Source organism: Syngnathoides biaculeatus, chromosome 12, assembly GCF_019802595.1.
Source record: "Syngnathoides biaculeatus isolate LvHL_M chromosome 12, ASM1980259v1, whole genome shotgun sequence".
NCBI lineage: Eukaryota > Metazoa > Chordata > Actinopteri > Syngnathiformes > Syngnathidae > Syngnathoides > Syngnathoides biaculeatus.
Window position 1 is genome coordinate 19,920,105 of NC_084651.1, and position 27,047 is coordinate 19,947,151.

General features: G+C 43.0%; 1 protein-coding gene across 1 annotated transcript; it reads right to left on the reverse strand.

The window, feature by feature from the left end:
• Window positions 1-57: 57 nt before the first annotated feature.
• Window positions 58-26,987, reverse strand: vit (vitrin). The gene is made up of 23 exons (XM_061837999.1): window positions 26,857-26,987; window positions 22,935-23,019; window positions 21,845-21,910; window positions 20,700-20,856; window positions 20,468-20,601; window positions 20,299-20,376; window positions 19,261-19,455; window positions 18,785-18,829; window positions 18,151-18,189; window positions 18,021-18,071; window positions 17,653-17,715; window positions 17,285-17,347; window positions 10,315-10,389; window positions 9,208-9,273; window positions 8,836-8,898; window positions 7,173-7,235; window positions 6,966-7,013; window positions 6,272-6,337; window positions 6,033-6,180; window positions 5,853-5,956; window positions 4,398-4,624; window positions 2,780-3,293; window positions 58-1,556 (listed from the first exon to the last, which is right to left on the reverse strand). Exons 2-23 carry the CDS (start codon window positions 22,966-22,968, stop codon window positions 1,378-1,380), a joined length of 2,478 nt encoding a protein of 825 aa, XP_061693983.1. The 5' UTR covers window positions 22,969-23,019; window positions 26,857-26,987; the 3' UTR covers window positions 58-1,377.
• Window positions 26,988-27,047: the final 60 nt, after the last annotated feature.

A 27,047-nucleotide genomic window follows, 5' to 3' on the forward strand; every position in this document is an offset into this window, starting at 1 on the left:
TGCGCCTTCCGACACATTCCCAAAACAGTTCTCTCAAGTTGTCTTCATTTTATTTTATCAAAAGTTGCAAAAATAAAAGCGAGAAGATAATCACAAGCCAAGGCTTTGATCTGGATATGTACAAATAGAGAGACGATCATAAATACTCTTTTTGACAAAAGATGTTTAAAACCAACCACACTGTTAAGAAAATCATTCATGCAGTGCATAAAAGCCTCTTTCCAAAGACCTTTCCCGCCAACATGATACAAAAAAAAGGAACCAACACAGTCTCACTACTAAATAAATCTCTTCTGTTAGGTAGAAAATGCACCACTTGCGAAAAAGCACAAAGTAGCTATGAGAGGAAGTGCCGTGTGTGCCAAAAGTCTACTTTTTCCTTTCTGTTTAAGAACCACATCCCAATAAGATACTGGAGCATTACATTTTGGTAGCAAATTTAAAAAAAAAAAAAAAAAAAAAAACACCAGCTAGGAACAGTTTGCCTTGGTGATGCTTCACAGATTACGCTGGTATACATCGCGATTCATTCAAATTAAAACTACAATAATGTTGACCGTTAACTTTCAGTTGTTCAAATCAAAAAGTGAAACTTAGATTCTGAAGATGGAAAACAGTGAAATACTTTGATTATATGTTGCATCTAAAGAAAATCCCCAATTTAACCATCACAAGAGATTAGGATATTACCTAAGAAAAATCAAAATTAGCAATAAAAATTCGATGGGAGCTATCCTTTTCATTACATTCAATTGACTTTTATTTTCTTATTTGATGTACCTGCATCCATATTGACTTTCACTTTTTGAACTGAACTGCTGGCAGATTCAAATGCATTTGATAGTGTTATTGAAGCGGCATCAGTAACTGTAGTTGCGAGTAGTGAGGAATATTTATGCAAAAAAACAGTGCACAAAGGTGGCTGTAAAAAATTTGCATAGATTTGTCATTGCAGCACAAAGAAGATGATGTTTTTGCCATAATAAAGGATAAGGCTGGGAGGGATTCGGGCAACTACTTTGTGCACAATAAGTGAAAAGTACATTTTGTATTGCTTGAGTTGAGTGATAATATGTATAGAGAGCGTCACAGGATTAGGAAAATGCTGCTTTCTTAAGGCAGTCAAAAGACAACAAGTAGCACATACTGTGTCAATCTTTATCATTAGCACCACTGGGAGATTTGGGAACAAATACTGATTCTCGAAGTTTTGTTCCGTGGTGAGCCCACCATCCTCACCTAAATAAACAGTGCCCCTCTGTTCCAATAGGAGGGGCTGCGGCTAATGTGGCCCATGTGGGCAACAGCAAGAGGAAATTTACAGTCAGTGTTCGGTCAGGAGAGCCTGCCACGTTTCACCCACTTCGACGCTGGTCCTCAGTTTCTTGGCTGGGAGTTGAACTCTTGGCAAATGTTTTGGGTGATTTTGGACACAAATTTGTACAGGTTGTCAAATTCATCCACAAAGAAGGAGTGGTCCTTGTCAGGGTCAGTGGCAATGTACTCTAGCTCGTCCTGGGCGGCCCAGGCGATGCCGACCGAGTAGGCGATCACACCTGGAACGCAGTTAGGGCAAAGAGTCACAAACGGGGCCTCACATACTGAAAATACACATAAATGATATCAGTACACAATCGTAGTCTGTCTCCAGTTAAACTATACTCTCTAAACACACACACACAAACACACACACACACACACACACTATTATTTATAAAGACAAAGTAGCGAACTTGACATACTAAAGGACACTAGCTTGAAAGCACCAACAATTGTGTTTCCATCCATCCATGTGTCTGACTTGTCCTCATTTGGGTCACGGATTCGCTGAAAACACCGTAGTAATTGGACAGCGCCACGATTCCAACCCAGAATTGTGAGGCAGACGTGCCAAATCGCTCTGTTGCCCTCAATTCTTTTGTAGTTACATTCAACTGGACAGCTGAACGAGATCAAGTATGAAAATCCAACCATGCATTTTCCAAGCCGCTCATCCACACAATGGTCACGGGAGCGCTGGAGCTTACCCCAGCCAACTTCGGGCAAACGGCAGACTACACCCTGAATTGGTTGCCAGTCAGTCGCGGGGAACATATCGACACCATCACTGAGCTGGAATTGAATACATGCTGCCTGCACCAAAATCAGGCAAGTGTACGACTACACTAACACTGACTTAAGTATAAAAATGTGAACCTGAAAAATACTTTCTAGACCTGAAACTGTTGTACGTACAGATTCTCAGTCATTCAAATCTCCAAAGGATGGATGGAGGACTGGACTGTTCTTGTTTGTTGAAGACGTTTAAACCTTTAAGCCAAATGCCTTCTTCAGTTCTACATTTTAGATTATTATTTATGTCTCTATTTTGCATACCATGCGGCCAAAAGAAAATCATTAGTGGCCACTCTCCACATGGAATGAGACCATCTTTGTGGAAGCAGCAAAGATGACACGCGATAGCATAAACTGCAAACCTCCTGTTCTGAGCTTTTCTACTGTAGATTGACATAGATGGATTCTTTCAAACTGCCGGTTCTCTCGGTCCAGTATTTGGACATTATTATTCTCAAGCAAAACAAATCCAGACACCAAAAACGGTCTTATGACCAACCCCAGGGGGCACACCCAACAGGAATATAACCAGAGAAGACTCCACAACTAAATGTAGAATTGAAATTGAAATAGCCTTTTGGATCAAAGCTGAATTATTTTTTTTTCTTTTTCCTCAACAAATGGCAACAGTTGCCTCGATTCTAGACTTGAAACCTGTCTTCACCTTGACTATGGACAGCCAGTGCAGGTGCTCTGACATCATCATAGGAGCGTCCATCTGTGATAACGATCATAATTTTGCGTTTGTTGGGCTTGGACTTGCTGAATAGCTGCTCGGCGGCGTAAGTGATGGCAGCGCCCGTGCTGGTGCCTCCGCTCCAGTAGTCGATGCGTTTGATGGCGTTGAGCAGCTCAGCCTTGGAGTTGTGCTGGCCGAAGGCAAACTCCAGCCTCTGCTCGTAGGTGTACTGCACGGCGCCCACCCGCGTGTCCGTGTCGGAGATCTCGAATTCCCGCGTGATGTTGGCCACAAACTGGAGCACCGTGCGGAAATTGCCAGTGCCCACGCTGCTGGAGCCGTCGATGACAAAGGCGATGTCGTTGGCGTTGAGGCAGGTTTTGCTGCAGACCAGTCGGTCTGTGTCGCACAGTCGCTTCACCAGAGGCTGGACCGTTTTCCTCAGAGCGAACCAGCTGGACACGGGCAAGGAGAAGAAGCCATTTGTGCGACACACAGCCTGCGGGACGGCAAGACACCATGACGCTTTCATGAAAAGGTTCTCATGACATTCAGGTGCAACTTTCAATGACATTGATTGGGGTGTTTGGCTTTATAGGTGACCTGTAGAATTTTGAATGTCCTACTTCAATGTTTCAGTAGATTTGCTGCATTTTAGTGTTCTTTAACAAGGAGCATAATGGAAAACCAATACATTTTCAACGTCAACTTCTATGCTTTTCTGTAACTCTGCCAATCTCTCTGTATTTCTTTTCCAGTCTGCTGATGACAACATAAGCTCCGGTGCCACGTCCCTCCGAAACCTTGTTTTCATGGAGTCAAAATGCAAACAGCATGATGAAGAGGACAGTTAAAATTACCAATTCTCATGGAACCAGGAAATGTTTTGGTCAATTCATGTTTGAATTTTGCCATTTGGAAAGTTGCGCAATAAGCTCCTAGACGTGAAAAAAAAAGTTTAGAGAAGGTCACAACAGGTTGACCTGTAAAGGTTATTGTGCCACTTTACATCATCATGTGTGTCAGAAGGAAATGAAGGTCTTTGGTCACAATTATGTGCTGTTCTGTTAACTGAAATGTGATGTATCAAAAAGGGTATTGGCACTGTGTGTTGGTGAGTAGGCAAGAGTGAATACTTGTACTTGGCAGCTGTCAGTGTATGAATCATCCCTGAGAATATCTCAAAGCACAGAAATGTCACAAAGCACAGATAATGATATTAACTTCATTTATACACACATTTACTCCATCATTGTGAAATCTTGGACTGTTTTGTTCAACACTATGATCTACTTTACTGTACTTTCAGGAAGCCAGGACTTATTCTGTTAAATGAACGGCAAATGACGGATTCACAGATTCAGTGTACTTTCCTGCCATCTAGTGGAGGCACAATTAATTGTTCTACCGACCGCTACACGTTGCTGGCATAGATAGATGAACAAAGATGCAGTAAATCATTTTTGGACCAAATACATGAAATTGGATGATTTCCAGAGGTACGCCACTTCATCTCAATACTTTGTACTTTCAAATATCTTTAATAATCTTGCATCATAATACACTGACATGCCGGGAGAGGTCAGGAATCGGCCGGTCCTACCTTGTCTACGAAATTGGTCTCCACTAGGTTTTGCTTCTCGTTGTCGTCGGCGCCCTCAATGGTGACAAAAAAGATATTGATCCCAGATTCCCTAGCCAGCCGAGAAGCCTCCTCCACCTTGTCCGTGGGCCAGCCGTCCACCAACACCACGGCAACGTTGGGAGCTCCTCCTCGGTTCCCGTTGGAATCGCTGAAGTAGAGCTTGTTGACGTAGGAGAGGGCCTTGCCTGTTTGGACCCCACGGAGCGGCAACATCAAGATACAGTACTGTGCAATACAATCACATCCATTTAATATGCTTGAAAACTGACTCCCAACTGACGAGACACCCTGAACTGGTCGCCAGACAATCACAGGAAACACACACACAAACAACTTTTCACATCCACACCTACTGTACGGTTTCCTCTGTAGTAACTAACCTACCTTGCATTTTTGGGATGGGGAATAATGTACCCAGAGAAATAATTTCAAGTACGTCAAATAATTTCATCTTCAAACTAGGAAAAAAAGGGGAGGGGTGGCGCTGCAAAAAAATGTTCAGCAACTAATGCACTAAACCAGGGGTCCCTCACTCAATCTATCTTGGGGCCACTGGAGGCGGAGTCTGGCTGAGGCTGTGCTGCAGCCTCAGTGCACATGGACTTATGTGGAATTTAAATTCGAAATTAAAAACAATCCTATCTTCTCAAACATCTTTTTTTTTTTTTTTTAAACACAAAATAAGATAAAGAACGCTGGTGTTTCCAACTTTATGTGTAAAACTTCTTGGCAACGTGGCTGTAACTTTCTCATTGGAAATTGCGTCTCTGCTTGCATCAAGCCCGGTCGATGTCACATGGCCCAAAAGCCATCTACCCCACCGTGATTGGTCTGCTCCGCACACAACGCTGTAAAAGTGGCATCCATATAAAATTCGAAGGCCCGACTACCATTGTACTTTCATATTACGGTGGGAGCCATAAAACATCATCTCGTGGGCCGCAAATGGCCCGCGGGCCGCTTCTTTGAGAGCCCTGCACTAAACTTTATAGCAACAGCTTTATACTGAATAGTGTTATCCTGTCATTAAATGTGGAATAGACTGCATAGCGGTCTAAAAATGCCAAAACAGGAGTCGCTCTGTTGGGAACTTTTCATAACGTTTCACACTGCTGTGAGCAAACACAAACAATGCTATTTGTATCCATGTGCAATATTTAAAGCGAGACAAAAAGCCACAAGTGGTTTTAGATACAACTCATGCTCAGAGAAAGCCCCCACCAGTTCACTATCCTCCCCATGCGGGAGAAACACAGTTTACAGCCGCAGGACTGTAATTTAACTAACAGTGTATCGCGGCAAATTTAGATCTAATTCTATCCTTGCATGGAAAAGTATGCCGGGCTCCTAAAGAAAATAAGAGCAACCCTTTCACTTATCACACTTTTTGCATTGTGCAGGCACGCCACTCACCCACATTGGAGAGACCTCCCTTCTGCGCAATCTTCCCGATGCTCGTCTTCACGTCTCGGGAGTTGGAGTAACTCTTGAGGTTGATCTCCGTCACTGGGTCGTCCCTGGACGCCGGGTCCACAACAACAAAGATGATCTGAAAATGCTTTTATTTCTTGGAAGGGAGAAAATGTAGCTAACCCATATTGAATGACGCCCATCATGGGCCCGGCCATGCCGACGTTGATGACCTGAGCCACCTCGGCCAGGAAGTCCTTCTGGATCTTAAAACGCCGCTTACCGATGCTCCAGCTTCCGTCCATCAGGAAGACGAGGTCCACCTTACAGTCTGAGGACACACCGCAGCAGTCACTAGGACCTTGTGGAAAAAGCATTTTGATTTTTTATTTCTGCTTCTGAATTGCTCCCGCTGGTCATACCCGGGTCTCCCTGGGATGAAGGTTCAGGTGCTCTGGGTGCAGGCGCCTGCTCTCTCATGTTGAAGCCTGCAATTAATAGCGAGATGTCAGCAATTCCCAGCAGCTTTTGGGGGTGGTCATGGTTTGCCAGTCATAAAATAATCGTATTTAGTCATTCAACTGATGAATGAAAAAGCGCTTCACTTTTTCCACAGTGTTCCAATTCTTCCCACAAAAAGGCACTTTTATCATCTTTGTAAGCTTTTCAGCAATTAAAATCCATCTTGACAAAAGGCTGTAACATTAACCGTTGACAACGGGAAACAGTGTGAATTTCCAGACGCACTGTACGGCCCTTCCTTCCTTCAAAGGGCAGAGAAATTTGTTAATCAGAAAGAGAAAAACCATAATAAGAAGTGAAAAAAGTTCATTTTGTCATGGAATTTCCCCAAATAACAGCAGCTGTCCAGTGCGTGTGTGTTTGTGTGTGTTGGGTAAACATGAAACCAATCAGAGGCCGCTTTCATCCTCCAGCCTTCATGCTGTTTGACATTTATCTCAACATCCCTTCAATTACAGGCCGGCCACAACGCCAGATGCTTTTCCCTTGAATGACTTCAGCTCGCTTTATACTTACATTTTACCCCGGGGATTCGTTTGGTGCCAAGACAACTTCACCGAGAGGCAGAAAGAAAAGAATCGATGAGCATCTCACCTGATTCATAAAGCTTTCCATCTGGCCTCCATTCATCTACTGTCTCCACTGCACAGATGACATCACACAAGCAAGAAATACTCACGACAGGCTTGGCATGAATGCTTTTGTCGCACGCTAAATTGAGATGAGCTCATGTGTTGCGGCCAAGCTGACGGCCCACTGGATACGAGCAGGTGTTTTGCGGCCACGTCGACCGCGGCTCACCTCTCGTTTGGGTTGTATCCAGCGGCGCTTGGCGGTCGCCATCCAAGTCGGCGGATCGCGACACTAAAAGGAACACATGTTCGGTCGTCACACAGCTATGACACGCATCTCATGCCAAACAGGACAACTGCGGCTAGCCGGCCCGCTGCCGTTGCTTTCGGCTCTCATCGACTAGAATGCGTGGCGGAATTTTAGCGCTGCATGCCGGGAAGGAATTTTCTCTCTTTTAATGTTGCTTTTTCCGGGCCTCACAACCTGTAATCGGGAAGCGAGCGATGTCTGCACAACTGCTTGTGCGTCGCCAAATGAGCCATAATGGAGGCTATAAACAAAGGAAATGAGTTTGACCTTAAATGTCAAGGCCAGGAGTTTGACATGCTGGATAATTGAATTAGTTGCCAATACAGTATTATGCATAGACTTAACTGTTAAACTTTCAAGTGAAAAATACAATTCAAATGACAAATATTGTTATCACATGTACTGACGACAACACAACACAACACAGCGAGTGAAAGAAGAATCTGGTTACTTGATGACAAGCATGAAATAACGTGCTATGCTGTCGAAACCAATGTTCTTCTTAGCACTCCAAAAATGTTAAGTACAGTACAACTGTTTTAGTCATGTCACATCTTTTTCCATATAAAAGAAGCCCACTTCTTAAACTAAACGAGATCCAATCCAAATGTTCAGTTTTGGGTCAAACAACCAAAAAGGTACTGATTCAGCAAGATATTTATTTAGATGTAAAACTGCACTGATTTCCCCCCGCTCCCCACCAATGTATTCATCCATCCATTTTCTCATTTTCTCAGCCATTTATCCTCACGAGGTTCGCGGGTGTGCTGGATCCTATCGCAGTCGTCATTGGGTATGAGGCAGGGTACACCCTGAAATTTGTCGCCAGCCAATCGCACAGCACATGGAGACAGACGAAAGTCGCACTCACAGTCACACCCAATGACAACTTAGAGTCTCCAATTAGTGCATGATTTTGGGACGTGGGAGGAAACCGGAGTGCCCACGCAGGCACGGAGAGAACGGGCAAACACACACATCCCACATCCCAAAAACATGCAACATTCATTGGAGACTCTAAATTGTGAGTGTTGGGATTGGCTCCAGCACTCCTGCAACCCTTGTGAGGATAAGCAGCTCAGAAAACTGATGGATGGAAAGATCTCTAACACAACATCTCTATGTGTATTTGCAATGTTTTTGTGTCACTTCGAGTCAAATGAGTCATTCAGTTAAAAAAAAAAAGACAACTATGATTCAGGGTTTTGAATCATTTTGGGATTAATGCTAGCTAAAGAAAGCAACCGCAATGTTTACAAACACTACTGGGTGATTAATTATTATTTACATACTGGTAACTACCACATGAATAGCAAACATAGATTATAGTGCTGTTACTGTAATGGGTTGCTGGTCATTGACCTTCCCCAAAAACCCTTCAAGTACTGTACTGTACTACCGTGAATACACAATCTGTGAATATATTCCAAAGAAACATGGAATAAAGTAGCCAAAATGTGAACATTTTACAAAGATGATGTCTTTACAGAAAATTACAAGAGCCGAATCTGCTCGAATGACCACACAAAACTGACCCCCAAAAGCTGTTAGTCCCATGTAAATAGAAGAGAAAAACACTTACGGTACGATCCAAAGTTATAATACCAGCGCTCAAAGTCTGAGATATCAGGCCTGTGCTCCTGAGCTAGAGGAAGATGGTTTGAGACCTGTTAGTATTCCCACAATGAACTTCGGAGGGAAAGCGAGCATTTCCATGGCTGCGATCGGTCACGTGATGCTTCAAACCCGATCCCAGACCAGTGAAAACGGCGGCGTTGTGCACAATCACAGTTCGCATGCTCATAGTGCAAAACCCGCAAAACGGTTCTGTGGCATGCGTGCACACATCCATCGGACACATTCATGCTCCATCTGCGTAGCTCACGTGATCATGCAGCATGCCGTGACCCGAGCGGGTCACTTTGCCATGTGCGCATTAATGTGCCGGCCTCACCTGCCATCTCCGGAATGTCCGCCTCGCTCCACGTATATCCTGAGTCCGGTGCCGCATAAATAACATCTGGATATATAGCAGAAGGTTACAGTTAAGGCCCTGTGAAAATGATCGACACGGCGCATATATGCTATACGAAAAACACATTGATTTATTAGTGAATGAGGGATTGGCCAAAACCTCTCAAAATGACTCTCCGTATGACAAGGCCACAGGTTTGTTGGGGTTTTAAAGCTTTTTCCAATGACTGGTGGCAATGACTTGATTTCTCATCTGTTATTGAATTTTGTTTAGATCGTGGCATTTTTTTTTTGGGGGGGGGTTCTTTCTTCAATCATTTCACTGACTTCATTGAGGTGATTTCTTGCATGTGTGCAGTCTTGCATGTGGTCAAGGAAATTGAACTCTCAAGAAAATGTAATTAGCTACAGATAATTAATGATCTAACAAGAGGGGGCAGGTACCTTTAAATATGTTTTTTTCTGAAGTAAAATCACTATTTTTAGCTTTGTTTGATGGTTAATTATCGTGTTTTTACATGAAAATTGGGAAATGAAAATATTTTTTCATGCTGCTGTAGCTTCCCATTGTAAGATAAAAATTAAAAAGCAGAGGAGACCATTTGTGATAGGTGGCAATGTTTCTACCACTACAACTTACCCTGCAGTCAAATATGACATTGGTATCACAACAATGTGTGTGTGTTTCTTTCGGCTTGCCCCTTTCGGGGTCACCACCGCGTATGGGGACAATTTTTACGCCGGATGCCCTTCCTGACTGGAGGCCCCAGTGGGATACGAACCCACAACCCCTGGTTTACCAAACCAGTGCTCTAACCACTGAGCTACGGGGCCTCTGTATCACAACAATGTCAAATAGTAAAATAGTTTACGGCGCTTTGCCGTGCTACAGCAATTTTGCTGCGAAGTGAAATATGACAAACTAGTTTGAGAATATGTACAGTCTTTTTTTTTTTACGTACTAATATATTACAAGTTAATAAAGCACTATCTGTTGAAAACTGTTGCGAACTGTTGAAAATGCGTACTGATCTCCTTTCGCATGTGCACGTGCATCAGAGCTACGTTCCTGTATACGCGGTGGTACCTGAAGATCGTCTGGCTCCAGGGAACCATTCGGGACGGGGGAAGGTCGGAGGGGCCCAATCCCTCCTGGGAAAAACTGTGCAGGGAAGATGAGAAAGCGTGAGGAAGTTCAGCCTTGAGTCGGACCACAAACATACCGAAGTAACTCAGACAGCTGAGCCACGAAGGTTGTTTGCACTACACAGAAAGAAGGAAGGCAAAGAATGGAGAATACACACAAGAAGCATGCATCCATTAGCGATACTGTACTTACCAAGTTGTGCTTTGCATCCTGCCCTCAGTATCTAGTCTGCTTCTACAGTATTTGTTCCCATGTTTCTGTTCAGTATTCCTAATCTGCTGTAATTGCGAGTTGGTTTAAAACTCTGTTCCCAGCACCTTTGTCTCGCTTTTATTTTTGCACGCATGCCAGCCACACCAGTAGGCCACCCTAACTTGTTTAAAATCGCAAACATTCAACTAGAAAATATATCAAATGTAATCCTGCACAGTTATAGGCCAAAGGGGAACATAAACCTGCTCATTACATTGGAGCAATGTGATTGATAATCAAAGACATTTAAGGCTCTTTCACAGCGCACTTGGCAAGACGCCTGCCTGATGTCTTCAACTTTCAAATTTCTGATTGATATTTTGTGGTCCATGCTCCCAAACTTTGGACAATAGCAAACTAACATAACGAGACTTCCTACTGGGCTGTTGCGTCCCCACTTCCAAATACGGGATTGTTTCTGTCCTCTTTGTGCTTTCACACCGAGCAGGTGGGAAAAGGGATGAGAAATTCAAAGTGCTCAAAGTCTTTTGCCACTTCAGTGGACCCTCCCTGTACCGGGTGGCTGGCTTACACAAGGCCCCGTACTGAGCTCAGGGTGCCCGTCCTTCTTCAGCGAGCAGGCTGGCTCTGTGTTGATGGGGAGACGGCGGGGATGGCCCAGCCACTCACCCGCTCACGAGAGCAGAAGTGTATTATTGGAAAGTTGGGATGGTGTGCACAAAAAGAAGCAAGGACTATATACAGTGATACAATATTTGAACACCCTGCTGTATTGCAAGTTCTCCCACTAAGACATCATCAAGAGGTCTGAAATTGTCTTTTTAGGTGCATCTCCACTGTGAGAGAGATAATCCAAAAAGAAAAATCCAGAAATCAAAATCTGTGCTTTTTTTAACGATTTATTTGTGTGATTCAGCTGCAAATAGATATTTGAACACCTGTCTATCAGCTAGAATTCTGACCCTCAAAGACCTGTTAGTCCCCCTTTAAAGGTCCACCGCCACTCCATGTATTATCCTGAATCAGATGCACCCGAGTGAGGTCGTGAGCTGCATAAAGTCACCTGTCCACCCCATACAATCAGTAAGACTCAAACTTGTAACGTGGCCAAGACCAAAGAGCTGTCCAAAGACACCAGAGACAAAATTGTACAATTCCACACGGCTGGAAAGGGCTACGGAGAAATTGCCAAGCAGCTTGGTAAAAAAAAGGTCCACTGTTGGAGCAATCAGTTGAAAATTTAAAAAGCTAAATAGGAGCCCCATACAAGATATCACATTGTGGGGTCTCAGTGATCCTTAGAAAGGTGAGGAATCAGCGCAGGACTACACGACAGGAATTGGTCAATGATCCAAAAAGAGCTGGGACCAACGTTTCCAAGGTGACTGTTGGTAATAGACTAAGATGTAATGGTTTGAAATCATGCATGGCACGGAAGGTTCCCCTGCTTAAACCAGCACATATCAAGGCCCGTATTAAGTTCGCCAATGACCATTTGGATGGTACAGAAGAGTCATGGGAGAAGGTTTTGTGGACAGATGAGACCAAAATGGAACTTTTTCATCATAATGCCACGCACTGTTTTTGGAAGAAGATGAATGATGAGTTCCATCCCAAGAACACCATCCGTACTGTGAAGCATGGGGGTGGTCGCATCATGCTTTGGGTTTTTTTTTCTGCACACGGGACAGGACAACTGCACTGTATTAAGGAGAGGATGACCGCGGCCATCTATTGTGAGATTTTGGGGAACAACCTCTTTCCCTCAGTCAGAGCATTAAAGATGGGTCGTTGCTGGGTCTTTCAACATGACAATGACCCGAAAAGCCAGGAAAATCAAGGAATGGCTCCGTAAGAAGCATATTAAGATTATTGCGTGGCCTAGCCAGTCTCCAGACCTAAACCTAATAGAAAATCTTTGGATGGAGCTGAAACTCCGTGTTTCTCAGCGACAGCCCAGAAACCTGTCTGACGACAGTCTCGAGAAGATCTGTGTGGAGGAGTGGGCCAAAATCCCTCCTGCAGTGCTTGCAAACCTGGTGAATAACTACTAGAAACGTTTGACCTCTGTAATTGCAAACAAAGGCTACTGCACCAAATATTAACGTTGTTTTTCTCAGGTCTTCAAATACTCATTTGCAGCTGTATCACAGAAATAAATCCCTTCATGATTTCTAAGTGGGAGAACTTGCAATATAGCAGGGTGTTCAAATACTTATTTTCTTCACTGCACATCATGGGATGCAGTAAAAAGTTTCAGATGGGTTTGGATCATAAACACACTAGTTATCATTGAGACGCTTATCCTCATCAACCAAATCAATTTTTTCAACTGAAGAAAAGTAAAAGCTCAATTTCAAATGAAACATACTATGAATGAGGCAATGGTATTTGAGAAGAAATACATTTTTAGGTGCATATGTGTTGTTTTTTTAATCATGTTATTGTTCCAAAGCCAGGTTAGGATTAAAGACCGTTACATCGCTGGTGTTAAACTCAAGGCCCAGAGACCAGATCTGGCCTGCCTGGTCATTTTTTGTGGCCCGTGAAAGCAAATCATGTCAAATTACACGATCTTTACGAAAATCTGTTGAAAGATTTTAAATTGTCATAGGTCAAAAATAATAATGTTGAGATATTTTAAGAATTTTTGTGACTTTTTTTTTTTTTTTTGTTACACTAACCGGAACAATAGCTCAACAAACTACCATCCTTTGATGTCTTGTTTCAAAATTAGTTTCCCATCCATTTGCTGTCTACCACATATATAATACTGTGATGAGGTGATAAAACAATTATATGATTTCATTCTGGAACAACTGAAACTACAATGTGGCCTGCGACAAAAATGAATTTGACATAGCTGAATATGATTCATGGTACGACAACTTCATATGTACATATCCATCCGTCCGTTTTCTTAACCGCTTATCCTCATGAGGATCGCGGGAGCACTGGAGCCTATCCCTATATCAACAGGCAGGAGGTAGGGTACACTCTGAATTGGTTGCCAGCGAATCACAGGGCACATAGAGACCGACAACAGCCACACTCACAATCACACCTAGGGGCAATTTAGAGTGTTCAATTAATGTTGCATGTTTTTGGAAAGTGGGAGGAAACCGCAGTGCCCGGAGAAAACCCACACAGGCACGGGGAGAACATGCAAACTCCACACAGGGAGGGCTGGGATTGGACCCAGGTCCTCAGAACTGTGAGGCCAACGCTTTCCAGCTGCGCCACCGTGCCGCCCTATGTACATGTGAATACATACAGTGCCCTTGAACGTTTCAACCTTTCGCCACATTGCGTTTATGGTTTATGGTCCACATAAAGATATAAAATTTATTTTTTGGGTCAAGAATCAACAACAAGTGGGACACAGAATTTTTCAGATATTTTAAACTTTTTTAACAAATAAAAACCGAGAAAGTGGGGCGTGCAATATTATTCGGCCCCCTTGCATTGATACTTTGTAGCGCCACCTTTTCCTGCAATTGACCCCTCTGTAGAAATTGCGTGGGCCGCGTCGCTGACCAATCAGAGGCCAGAGACGTGCCTAAACCACGCCCCTTGTTGTCATCCGCAATAACCTCAGACAAAGTTGCAGGGTTCAGTAGAGCTTTTCTTTGCGTTTTATCACGTCTTAGGGATCCTTAACAATAGATATGGTTAAGAGGTGTAGTCACGGCCTTTGTAATAGTGACGACAGGTATCCTGATAGGCTAGTTGGTGGAGTTCAATTTGTACCCTTTCCAAAACAGAAGACCGAGTACGAAAAATGTCTTTGATGGATCAAACTTTGTGGAAGACCGCATGATCAACTGAATCTAAAATCAACCGGAACAGATATGTTTGCACGAAAGTAAGCCCTATTTTTGATTTTCAAGACATGTCTCATATAAATGAATTAGCAGTTCTTCGCTTGCATAACATCGCTACGTGTGAATGATTGACACACTTGATCTGTGTTGAGCGATACTTTGCGAGGACCTGACTGCACAAACGTGTCTCTTTGTTGGCAGCTAGCGAGCTAAGCTAAACCGGACTAGCGAGTCCTAAAAGCCTTCGACGTGCACCGAGACACCAAGACTGAAGGAAGGATGTTTGAGGACACTAAAGTAGTGATTGTCGTACTCGGTCGGGACTGACGTAGGTTCGGCACTAATTCAAGAATAATTATTGAGGGGAGCGCGTGACGTTACACATAGAAAACGAGAGAAACAACTCGTAAATCAAGCCTCGCCTTCTTCTTTTCCTTCATACGGCGGTTCACAAACGGCTATACAGATACACATACAGATTCTGACCACAAGTGTGATAGGTAACACGAAAATAGGAAACTGTCAATGACGAATTCGTCCTTGGGTTATAATATATTATATTATGTGGATTCTCAGTCTTCCTCTGACTCCGGAAAGATCTCGCGCTAATATCAATGGTTTCTCCGTCGATATGCATGGAAATACCATTGAAATACCCCTCGCTGAAATACTTGAAGCCCTGCTGTCTGCTCTTCAACGATATTTCACTATTCGGTAAGAATGCGAGTGAAAAATCAGCTGGTAAATCGGACAATTTCACTCTCGACTTTTCTTCCTGCGACGTCTAATGTTTGTCTGAGGTTAGCAACAGTGGGGGGACGTGACTTCAGGAAGCGTGGTTAAGTGCCCTGTACGGAGGGGTCAATTACAGCTGCAAGTCGCTTGGGGTATGTCTCAATCAGTTTTGTACATTGAGAGACTGAAATTCTTGCCCATTCTTCCTTGCAAAACAGCTCGGCTCAGTGTGGTTGGATGGAGAGCGTTTGTGAACGGCAGTCTTCAGCTCTGCTCACAGATTCTCGATTGGATTCAGGTCTGGACTTTGACATGGCCATTTTAACCCCTGGATACGTTTATTTGTGAACCATTCCATTGTAGATTTGGCTTTATGTTCTGGATCATTGTCCTGTTGGAAGATAAATCTCCAGTCTCAGGTCTCTTGCAGATTGCAACAGGGTTTCTTCCAGAATGGTCCTGTATTTGGCCTCATTCATCTTCCCATTAATTTGAACCATCTTCCCTGTCCTGGCTCCTTCCATTTAAACATGATTGCTTGCACAGTGCTCCTTGAGATGTTTAAAGCTTGGGAGATCTTTTTGTATCCAAATCCGTTTTTCAACTTCTCCACAACAGTATCTCGGACCTGCCTGGTGTGTTCCTTGGTCTTCATCATGCTCGCTGCACTTTAAAGAGAACCCTAAGACTATCACAGAGCAGGTGCATTTATACGGAGAATTGATTACACACAAGTGGATTGTATTTATCATCATCAGTCAACATTGGATCATTCAGAGATTCTCACTGAACCTCTGGAGTGAGTTTGCTGCACTTGGGCTGAATAATATTGCACGCCCCATATTTATTATTTGTTTAAAAAAGTCTAAAATATTCAATAAACTTCATTCCATTTCACGATTGTGTCCCACTTGTTGATTCTTGACAAAAAATGAAAATTTTACATCTTTATGTTTGAAGCCTGAAATGTGGCGAAAGATCGAAAAGTTCAAGGGGGCCGAATACTTTCACAAAGCACTCGATATTTGATGTCGAGCATTTCTTACATTTTAAATGATGGATTTGGTTGATGGGAGCAATGATCTTGTTTCTGGGAGATGATCAATAAAGTCATTGGTGAGGGACAAAAGTACCACATAATACTGTATATGCCACAGAGCGATTCAACTTCTCTCCTGGGGTGTCCTTGAAATCGTAAATGATCCCTCATGACTGGCTGATTTCCCCCTCTGACCTTTGAACTCAGCCTTGAAGAATGTCCCTCTCGGGCATCCATAAAATTAGACTTTATTTCACACAACTTGCTTCTTTCAGCTCTTAAACATAAACATACTTAAATCAATTTTTTTTTATGGCGGGGACGGATCTAATTGTAGGGATCAGAGGGGTTTGGTTCCACACAAGCAACAAGGGAGGCACGTTCCACTAAAAGACGAAAAGTCCCGTTGGAATACAGCAAGGCAGTAAAACCACATGGTCAGCTAAACCGGATCTCTCGCTGCAAGTATTCACAAGGGACGCGAAGAGCCCGGCCAAGATGAATGAACTCTACTGGAAGACGCAATTACTACACTGAGAGAGCGCCTTTCTCATCACAGCCTTATCTTCGCTGGAGATATGGCACCAGATGAAAGCTTTTTCTCTCCACGTCACTCATCTATGAGGCACTTACAGCTCATTTTTTCCTGTCTCGACCTGACGCCGAACCGAAGCACCCAAACCCGTTCAAAGCCTTTTAGGCATGGTGATGAGTTCGCATTCATCCAGATTTCAATCAGTCTGGAACACCCTTACAAAAACATCCCACATACAGTAAGCTCAGCAAATGACAACGTTATAATGCATACTTTATTATATACAAGCTGTATATAAAAATACATTCCCGCCAATTTTCTTTGGTTAGATGTTACGACGGTTTTAAATATGTCAATGTGTGGAGTCTCTCTAAAAGTCAATAGGAACCTGTTATCCATCTCATTAAATGAAAATAAATTCTTATATCACTATCTACCTTATTTTGGTGAGATTTTTTTTTTTTTTACTGCAATCATATTGACAGAGTGATGCAGCATCCTTTTGTTTTGTTTCTTTAAATCTCCATCTATTAGTGTGCCCGCTAGTACTCTGGAGTCACTTACCAGGACTGGAGCGACTTGTGATTGGAGTCCGCTCCTGTGGGATTGGCTGACCTCTGTTAAAAACTGCTTGGAAGCAACCAGAGACAGACAGTAGAAAAAAAGATCATGAGAAGGAGGAACAAGAGAGTGAAAGCAGGAAGAACACAAAGTAATGGAGGAAAAGGAAGCACAGGATGAAGGCTACATCCACAATTTGACTTCATCAGATTGGATGGCGTAGCGGCGGCCTTAAGGTAAAGATAGAACAGCGTTATGGCTGTGGACACTTTTGGAGCCTCTACGGCATTTTCCTTGAGCCACATTCCACGTTATATGTCATTTTTTGTACCCGTGTGCATAGTTGCAGCGTGTGTGGGTGGGAGGCTGACCTGGCCCAACCGGAGACGAGGACTGTCTCCGCATAGGCGAACCTCCCTCTGGTCTGCGCAGACCTGAGATCAGACACAAACAGCATGAGATCACAAGACATTACACTTGAAAACAGAAATAAACAGAACATGCCATTTACTCTTTGGGGCAAATCCAAAGCTTTTTGACTGGATATTTTGATCTCAGTTTGTTATGCATGATACTTATTAGTTAAGTATGAAACAAGATGAAAAGAGTGGTATTTGAAAAAAAAAAACTACAGTTGAGCGGCAGCAGAGCTTCATGGGAGGTTTTTGTATAAGTTAGTGTGAAGGGGGAAGGAAATAACAGCATCATCAGGGTGATTGACAAATTGGTTTTACAGTACCTGAACTGGCACGCTGTGGGTATCTATTTGGATAAGCACTCCCACGGAATACTTGAAAGAAACGTTATGATATATATCAAAAAAGTTGCCATGTGTAGCATGCAACATTTTCCACTTGCCACTTGTCTACCTTGGGTGGGGCTCTTGTCTTGAGCACTCTGTGATTGTCCTACACCGGCGTTGGAATAACATAAATAGCTTTAGGCAACAGCAGGTTATCATCATCTCAAATCCATAAATGATGACGTACTGGTATTACAATGAATTTCTCGGATTAGAATTCACATGCTTTTTTGCAGAAGATCTACAGTAAGACAACTTCAACTGCAACTCAAAGCTTTTTATAGTCTTTCACTTGTCTAGACTTCACAAATAGGGCCTGAAGATGTGAAATTAAATGCAGAATTTCACTTTAACATTATGCTAAATGTTTCTCACCATAATATTTTTTTCTCTCCCAACCAAACCTTGTGAGCAAAGCTGCTAACAGCTAAGTAACATTTAATATATAAACACCATATATTTTTACATTACTACATTTACATTGTACAAAAGTACTTTTAGATAAAGTCTTAATCCCTGCATTGAGTGAGCGTGTTGCTGGAAATGTTTGGTAAACGATTATTTCATAAAAAGTTTACAACTTCTTCCAGACGAAACAGAAGATACTAGTTTGTCGGACATCGTAGTGAAAAAAACCCTTTTGAACGCGAACCACACCCCCTTAATGTCGCCATGATGTCGCGTTACTTGACTTCACTCACTTGAACTGGCGGCTGCAACAGAGGCAAGGTATGGATGACTGCTGCCTACATGGAAGAAACACAAATGGGGCAAGCGAGAACAGAAAACATTGTGAAAGGAAGAGTGATTTGTTGGGGCGAGGCTTTCAGGCGTTACTTGAGCACACAGCACCTATGCGCACTCACTCTGGCAGCCTTTGTTGCCAAATATTTAAGAATGCATTAAAGGTGTGATCGAACGAGCACTTAAGTCAATTAGTACAATGAGCAGTGCATCTGTCAGGATAATACTTGCAATAAGCTGCTGCTACGATCACATAAATGAAAAAAAAAAGAAAATATATATGTCCTGCAGTGACACTGTGCTATTTAGATGTTAGTTAGGCAGCATTCAGGCGGGATTGCGGATCTTCTGTGCTGATTGGACGACTGAAAATATCAACACGGTCACTCGGGTAACATGCAAACAACAAAGGCAACGAGTCATTTGGTTTCACCTGCATCTCTGACTTTGTGCACGACAGCGCGGGGTTTGAGCGTGGTAGGGGGCGGTGGAGAGGGAGGCGTCGTGGTGGTCACCGGAGCCTGGGTGGTGGGGATGACGGTGGTAGGTTCAGGTGTCGTCACGGTGGGTTCAGGGGGCGCTGTTGTGGGAAGCGGAGTGGTAACCGCGGGGGCTTTGTCCTTTTGACCTGAATGGAGATGACGGATGAAGGCCGTCGTGTAAAAGATGGACGAGTACAGAGGAAGCGTATCAACTGTCGTGCTTTTTGACTCTTTTCTGACGTTCTTCCAAAGACCCGTCATGTCATGACTTCCCATTGCTATACCAAGCAACCTCACTTGGAATGAATTTTGGGTTGAAATATCTTTTTTCACTGAACTCTCATTCAGCTAGCTTTAAGTGACTACAGCATGCCATCCCCGTAAAAATGGAGTTGACTGTGCTTTTAACCATTTAGTTGCTGCTGACAACCATCCAACAATGATGTCGTCACCAAAATGGTTTACAGGAAGAGGACTAACTTAAACAGAACATTTTATTTTACTACAGTGTGAAAATTTGTTCTTCCCATGCTTGTTAAATTACACAAACAGTGAGAGCAAATATTTATTTTTTTGTGTGTGCCATGTGATTGTCTGTCCACCCCATTGAAATCAGCTAGCATAAGCTCCAGCTCACCCCTGACCTTAATGAGGACAGGCGGTACAGAAAATAGATGGATTAGGTCGTTTTGCTGCCTAAACGTACTGTAATAATCTCAGTACTGAGCCCAAGAAAAAACAGATTACAAGTATTTTTAAATACAGTATGTTAAGCCATCATTTTCCAAACATTCTATTATTGGCTAGATAATTACATTTGTTATCATAAATTCATGACTAATTGTGTTCTTCATAATTGATTTATACGTACACTAGCTCAGAGCCATCACAGTCTATTTTTTAAGTCTTGGAACTAGGGAAGAACCAAATTTCCATATTTGGAAAATCCCATAAATGGCTAAACGTGTGTCAAGCATCCTTGCACTCACCTGTCTTCAGATAGGTTGGTCTTGAAGGAACAAAGTCGAGGGTAGATGGGTAGATCACGCCCTTCTTGGGTTTCCCCTCTTAAACACAACAAGGAAGTCACATCAATTGGGGGTCGTCTCTCATGCAATGTTAAAAAAAAGGAACAGCATCAATTGCCAACATGAATACCTGTGACGACAAAGGATTCTCTCCATTTCGGAAGTGACAGGGAACGCACGCCATTAGAGTTGCTGCCTTTGTAGATGTTCTGGCCTGCCATTTTCCTCACGATCACCTTCCCTCCGGAATTGGTGATGACGCCACTGTTTGGGGTGGGGGTTGGGTTAGGGGTGTTACACATTTCTCCGTTTAGCGGAGTCGTCATCATAATCATCAGCACGTGTGCAGTTTCACGGTATACCTGTGGATGGCGGCATTGCAGATGCTGGAGATGGAGGCAAACACACCTGTGCCGTACACCTGCTGCTTGGTCTCTCGGCAGCTCGAGGGGCATTTGACTATGAATTCAGGGAGGCTGATCTTTCCGGCTCTGACATCGCACTCAATGGCTGGAACCACTATGAACACAAGAGACGTGTGTGAATAGCGTAGTTACTTGTTGTTTTGACAACAGCACAATTGCTATAATGACCAGCCAATTATTCGTTAAGCAGATACGCAGATTAAGCGGATTGCAATCAACAAATCTGACAATCGATGCATTGTTACAGCATTACTCAAAACAATTTCTTTGAGGATTTGTCGCTTGGGTTTAGCCTGTATTATAATTCATCAACTGTATGACATTACTTTTGCCCTTCAAAAACATGTGAGGGCAATTTCAGAATGCAATATGAGCAGTGGCGTCGGTCAGGACCAGCAAGGCTATTTCTGCTGGCAGAAACACCATCAGAGACATTTACATCCCTAAATTCGAATGTTAGTTCCATGAAATTTGAGTAACTCAGTCCCAACAGTCTGGTGGTTTCATTTCTAGCATTTCTCCCGTTTCCAATACTCTATGTGGATGTTACTGGGTTTTGTTGTTGTTGTTGTTGTTGCTGTTGTTGTTGTCCAAATCGATTTTGGCCACTACGTGTTCATCAGAGTTAGTTAGTAGTTAAACTACATTCCCAATTGGACTCTTTCTTTAACCAAACATATTTCATAATGGCCCTCCTATGGTTTTTACATTGTCTGATTAGCTGGTCGGAGCAAGCCAAGTTCAGCTAGCAAAGCATTTTTTTTTTATTTTCATATTAGATAAATAGATTCTGAACCACCCAGATGATGTATAGAGCACGCTGTTACTGTATATTGTGGCGTAAAATACGGTCAAGTCAACAATTTACAGTTCATCAGCCATAACAAATCACCGCATAAACTTCCCGGCAATGAAGTTCTTTGGCCAACTTCTGAGCCAATAAATGATTCAAATACAGTGTCAGCATTCAGTTTGTCAGTCAGGTGGTGAAAAGGAAGATGGGAACAGTAAAACAAGAAGGCGGAGACGGCCGCATTGCCGCTGACACAGAAATGACATGTTTGTGTGTCATTGATCGCTACCTTGCTTGGGTTTCTTGCCTTTTGATCCATTCGGCTTGGCCCGACAAGCACAGGAAAGAAGGAGCGCTGCGTGCGAAATAAAGGGAGATTCTTATGACGTGTCTTTGTGTTTACTCAAAAAAACGCAATCAAAACACGAGCTTCATCAGAAGAATAAAATAGCAAAGTACTGCACTGGCTACACTTTCCTGTCTTAGGACCCTCTATGCTTTGGAACACAAGATGAGACCCGCTTGCTCGTTGAACAGAGACTTGCAGAATCCCACTTATTCCAAGAAGTAGACTCAGCATGTTGGTAAAAGCTTGGGACGCACTGAACTGGGCTGATAAAATATCAATCACATCATCAACTCATTGAGTTATAGTCTTGACTACAAAAAATATCTTCAGTCACTCTAGTTGTTTTTCCAAGGCAGAGGAAGGGATATATTTTCATTATATTTCTTCTTCTTCTTCTTGTTCTCCTAGCTACCCTTCCCAGATCCGTACCACAACGTAATGTGTTCTTCTTTGGCCCATGCCACTCAACTCCCCAAGTTCCTTGGAGACCGAGTAATAATGACCATCTTTTCTTAATGTTTATCATCCGTCCATCTATTTTCAGTACAGCTTATATTCATTACGGTCACAGGTAACCGAAGCCAAGACCAGGTGACTTTGCTTCGTAGTAGAGTATTCCCTGGACGAGTAGCAATCCAGTTGCAGGACACATATCGACGCACTCACGGTCACACCTACGGACAATTTAAGGTCTTCAATTAGACTAACAGGCATTTCTTTTTAGGTAAAATGGCGTGACGTTGGAGCACCCATAAACAACTCAGGGAAGCACATCCAAATGAATCTTAAGTGGGATGAACTTGAAATGATGCAGGCCCCTTAATGGAAGAGGAAGTGAAATGCAAACGCATCACTGCATCTACAGCTAATCAAAACACTTTGTGCTTTTTTTGGGAGGATGTGAAAAGGGTCGAACGGAACAATTCTTCAGTTCAACAGGAAAATAAAGAAAAAAAAAAAAGATACACCCACTTAGCTTGATGCAACATACACCATTGACATTGAGCAAAACAAAAGTGATGTATCTCACCAAGGCAGAGGACCGTTACTGATGCCCTGGTCATGGTGAGTGGGGGGTTGGTGGTTCCGTGGGCCAGATGTCCTTGTATAAACTCCTGTAAAAGTGAGCAAAAACAGAACTTTGTTGCAGTAACCGTGAGTGCCGATTGAGTAAACCTATCCCACTGAGCAACCCTCCTGGATAAAGTGTGGCGCGACTCTTTCAAGTATACCTGGAATCAAAGCTGCATGACCACCCACGCAGGACGATCAAATACAGCAGGAGTCCAGCTTCAGTGTTTCCAAAAACAAAGAAGAGGTGCCAACCAAGCATCTGCTTATTTGTTTCAATACAATACCAATGACATGAGTCTCAATTAGAGACTAGTACAAGGTTCAAATGAACATGTCGCCTTCAATCAGATGGCCTGTGTTTGACAGGGAGATGACCACATCAAGCTAAAATCACTTTCGCCACGCAACATGTATTTTTTGTCCGACTGTCGTCTGGTGTAAACGAGAGGAGAATTGGATGACCGCGGTGGGCTTCCAGGCAGCGTTGATCATCAGCCAGAAACTGCCTTAGAGCTACTTGCTCCTGCGTTTCAACTCCAGACTCGTGGATGAAGTCGGTTATCGCTGGAATGCTGAACCTGCCACAATGCCGGTCAATGTGAAGGAACGGCATCATGTGACCACATTAAGGCCAAAGTCACAGGTTGCTGATTTCTAGTATTCTGTCACAAATAAGATTATTCTTGTGTGATGAACTATAAGCAAACATTCAGTGGATACTGCATTAGGTACATCTATGCAGACTGAAGGTTTAATCATTAAATTCTGCTTCCAAGCTTAATATCAACAGTAAGAAAGAAATTTCACAGTGCTTCTGTTGTTGACAACGGCCCAGCCCAAAAGTGAAGACATGTGAATCTCCATCATTTTGGCTGATCTGCAATCTTCCCATGTAACTTCCTATACAGTGAATACTTTGTATTCAAGCGCAGTAAGACGTGTCTGATACAGCCCAACATTTTGAGCTCACATTCATGGGCAATGACTTCATTTTTCCACTGTGTTGCGTTTTGACATGGAAGCTTGATGACTTCTTCTGCATCGTCAGGAAAAACCATTTCCCTCATGGATGACGGGAGCTGAGCAAGCCGGGGCAGATAAGTGCACCACTGCTTACTAAAAAGCAGGCCTGCGTCAGTAGCGGTGGGACCTTTCATCACACTTTGCTCAGTGAAGCCAACTACTGTGAACCACTTGTCAAAATCTTTCGCATTAAGCCTTCCACACTGGAGCTGTATTCCATCCATCCATTTTCTAAGCCGCTTATCCTCACGATGGTTGCGGGAGTGCCAGAGCCAATCCCAGCTGTCAACGAGCAGGATGCGGGGTACACCCTTAACTGGTTGCCAGGAATTGCAGGGCACATAGAGACAAACAACCAATTGCACTCATAATCACACCTACAAGCAATTTGGAGTGTCCAATTGTTTTTGAGATGCAGGTGGAAACCGGAGTGCCTGGAGAAAGCCCACGCAGGCACAGGGACAACATGAAAACTCCACATAGGCGGGGCCGGAATTGAATCCCCGCCCTCAGAACTATGAGGCCAAAGCTCTTCTGCTGCGCCACCGTGCCGCCTGGAGCTCTACTCATTGTTTGCAAACCACTGACATGAAAAAAATAAATGACAATAATTCAAAAATAAATAAAAAGTTCTCAACATGAAGCTCTAAATGCGCCTCTCTCTCTCTCCAGGCAAGCAAATGCAATACATATATTAGCCCAAGTGCTCACTTTATCTCTTTGACACACATTTAACAAAAAAAAAAAAAAAATCAAAATATATACTTTAAAAAAAACAAAAGGAAGCGTGCAATGAAGATGTGCATATTTGGATCACTGTAAATTTTAAAAATAGATGCATCGAGCTGTTAAACTTTATGCAGTAGGTTTGTGCTCACACAACACTTTAGCAGTCATCCTTGCTATCGATCCATCCTGGGGAAGAATGGAACAGAAATGAAAGAGTAATTTCCACACCCATGGCAGAAGGTGAAAGGTTCTGCGGAAGGGTTCTCACTCATTTTGCAGTAAAGCTGTCAGCTCAGACAGGCCACATAGCTGGAAGAATTATAGCGCAATTCACATTCGGGTAACCCCTCGCCACTAAGTGGATTACGTACGCAAAACACACTTGAGCTCTCTTCCCACGCTTTCTTGTGTAATGCACAATATTTTGGTATAAAACTTGCTCCGGGGTTTCATTTGATCCATTTTGAGCATGACTCAGATTGTGGACGATAAGGGACACCTGGCGGGGGTGTCTCAGGTGTCTGCAAGCGGGATGTGGTGAAGCTGCACATGCCCTTTTTCAAAAGAGCAACACAGTCAAAAGGCTTTCATTCTGGAAACACCTGCATTGTACATGTTGAAAGAGGCTTCACGCATCCCCACTCCTAAAACAAGCACGAAAGCCTCACAGTCAAAAGCTACAGAAACCACAAAAGTGGACTCTGTCCTGCACTGACCCATTTTTCTCGTCTAGAGTTGCCAGTCTAAATAAAGTCACTCAAGTGCTGTTATAACTTCACATTGCACACAACTGTATACCGTACTCATCGTTTAGGTGGAGATGACATGGAAGGACAAACGCACACAAAGACAGGAGCAGGGATGTGCAGGCATTGCTAAATCCCAGCATTCACACTTGTATTGTGAGCACGTTCGATGTGCCAAGTGCTGTATCAACAAGCCAGAGGAGAGCATGATGGGATCATGTCTCGATAACAGCGCTCCCCAAAGATACTTTTATAGGGTCAGCGATTTTGTCCTTTAGTTGATTGGTCAGTAACACACACTTATAATGTATGTATTTTGTTTTTTTTCCTTTTTCATTTTCTACAGTTATTTCCAGGAGTATTTGGATAATGACCAAGTTTTTCATGTTGCCTTTATACACCACTTCAGTGGTTTTGAAACTTTCCAAAAATTGATGCGATAGAAGTGTCGACTTTCATTTTAAGTTGAAGAGCTTTTGCATTCATATGTAATTGAACATAAAGGAATTCAAGCTATTTTAGCCTCTTGGTACTTTTACAGAAGGGAAGGGGGTCAGACATACAGATATACAGTAATGATAACTAACCATAAGTGTTACTACTGCATGTTATAGCAGTACACGATTTACTTGAGGGAGGTTTGGAGGGGGGGGGGGGCAAGAAGGTATGGAACCACCTAATCTACAAGGTTATCTTTAATCTACTGCCCATGGGCTATGTTTGGTGATCGGACTCAGTACAGCCTGGAATACTTTAATACTTGGCACTGCTCTCCGTGCAAGCCACAGCCTGCTCCAGTCTGCTGTTGGACATGTTGTTTAAACGCCCACTTTTCCTTTATTAAACTTTGCAAACATGTCACATGTGGAGCGAGGCAAAAATAAATGAATTAATTTTAAAAAAATACAAATGAAAAATGCAACGCATGAACAGGGAAAGAAAAACACTTTTCAGAGTTGAGTCTTTCAATATTATGTTTGCGGGAAAAAGAATAACCACCAGTCATGAAAAGTTCATCAAAATGAATGGCTGCTTTGGGCAACCCGATTCATTCTATTTAAAGGCGATTCAGAAAAGTAGGAGGGCCTTGTGTAAAAAAAACTGAAAAAAAAATAAAAGAAAATGATGAAAAAAATCACGATAAAATGTAAATTATTATTTTCAAAATTAAAACAGATTTTGTTCTCTTTTGTTAAACACCTTATCATAAACTAATAGCGACGGGATCACCCTTCCAAAATCCGCCTGAACTAGAGTCAATTACGCCCAGAAAGAAAGTAGAGCTTTCATTTACGACAGCAGCCAAAACGTCGTGGAATTTATTGTTTGCGCTGCCGATTTGCTCTCATGCAGCAAGTACAGTAATTTAAATAAACTTACCCGATGCGTAATCCTGCAGCTGCGTGCGTGCGTGCGTTGCGACTGTAAATCCTTGCGCGCTAGTTTGACGCCCCCATTCAAATGAGCGAAGCCTCCACCTGGGCGTTCTTTCGTCTTCTTTTTTTTTCTCTTTTTCTCTACTCGCGCCTGATCGTTAAAAGCGGAGAAATGTATGGGGCCAGTTTCTCCTC

Bases quoted from the DNA above. Each gene is read 5' to 3' on its own strand.
- vit (XM_061837999.1), bottom strand. From the start codon at position 22,968: ATGACCAGGGCATCAGTAACGGTCCTCTGCCTTG. The intron at 18,830-19,260 runs GTGAAACCAAAT...TCTTCCATGTAG, and splicing joins GCACAAAGTCAGAGATGCAG to GCAGCAGTCATCCATACCTT. The intron at 5,957-6,032 runs GTTAGCTACATT...CCCGGCGTCCAG, and splicing joins ATGGGCGTCATTCAATATGG to GGACGACCCAGTGACGGAGA.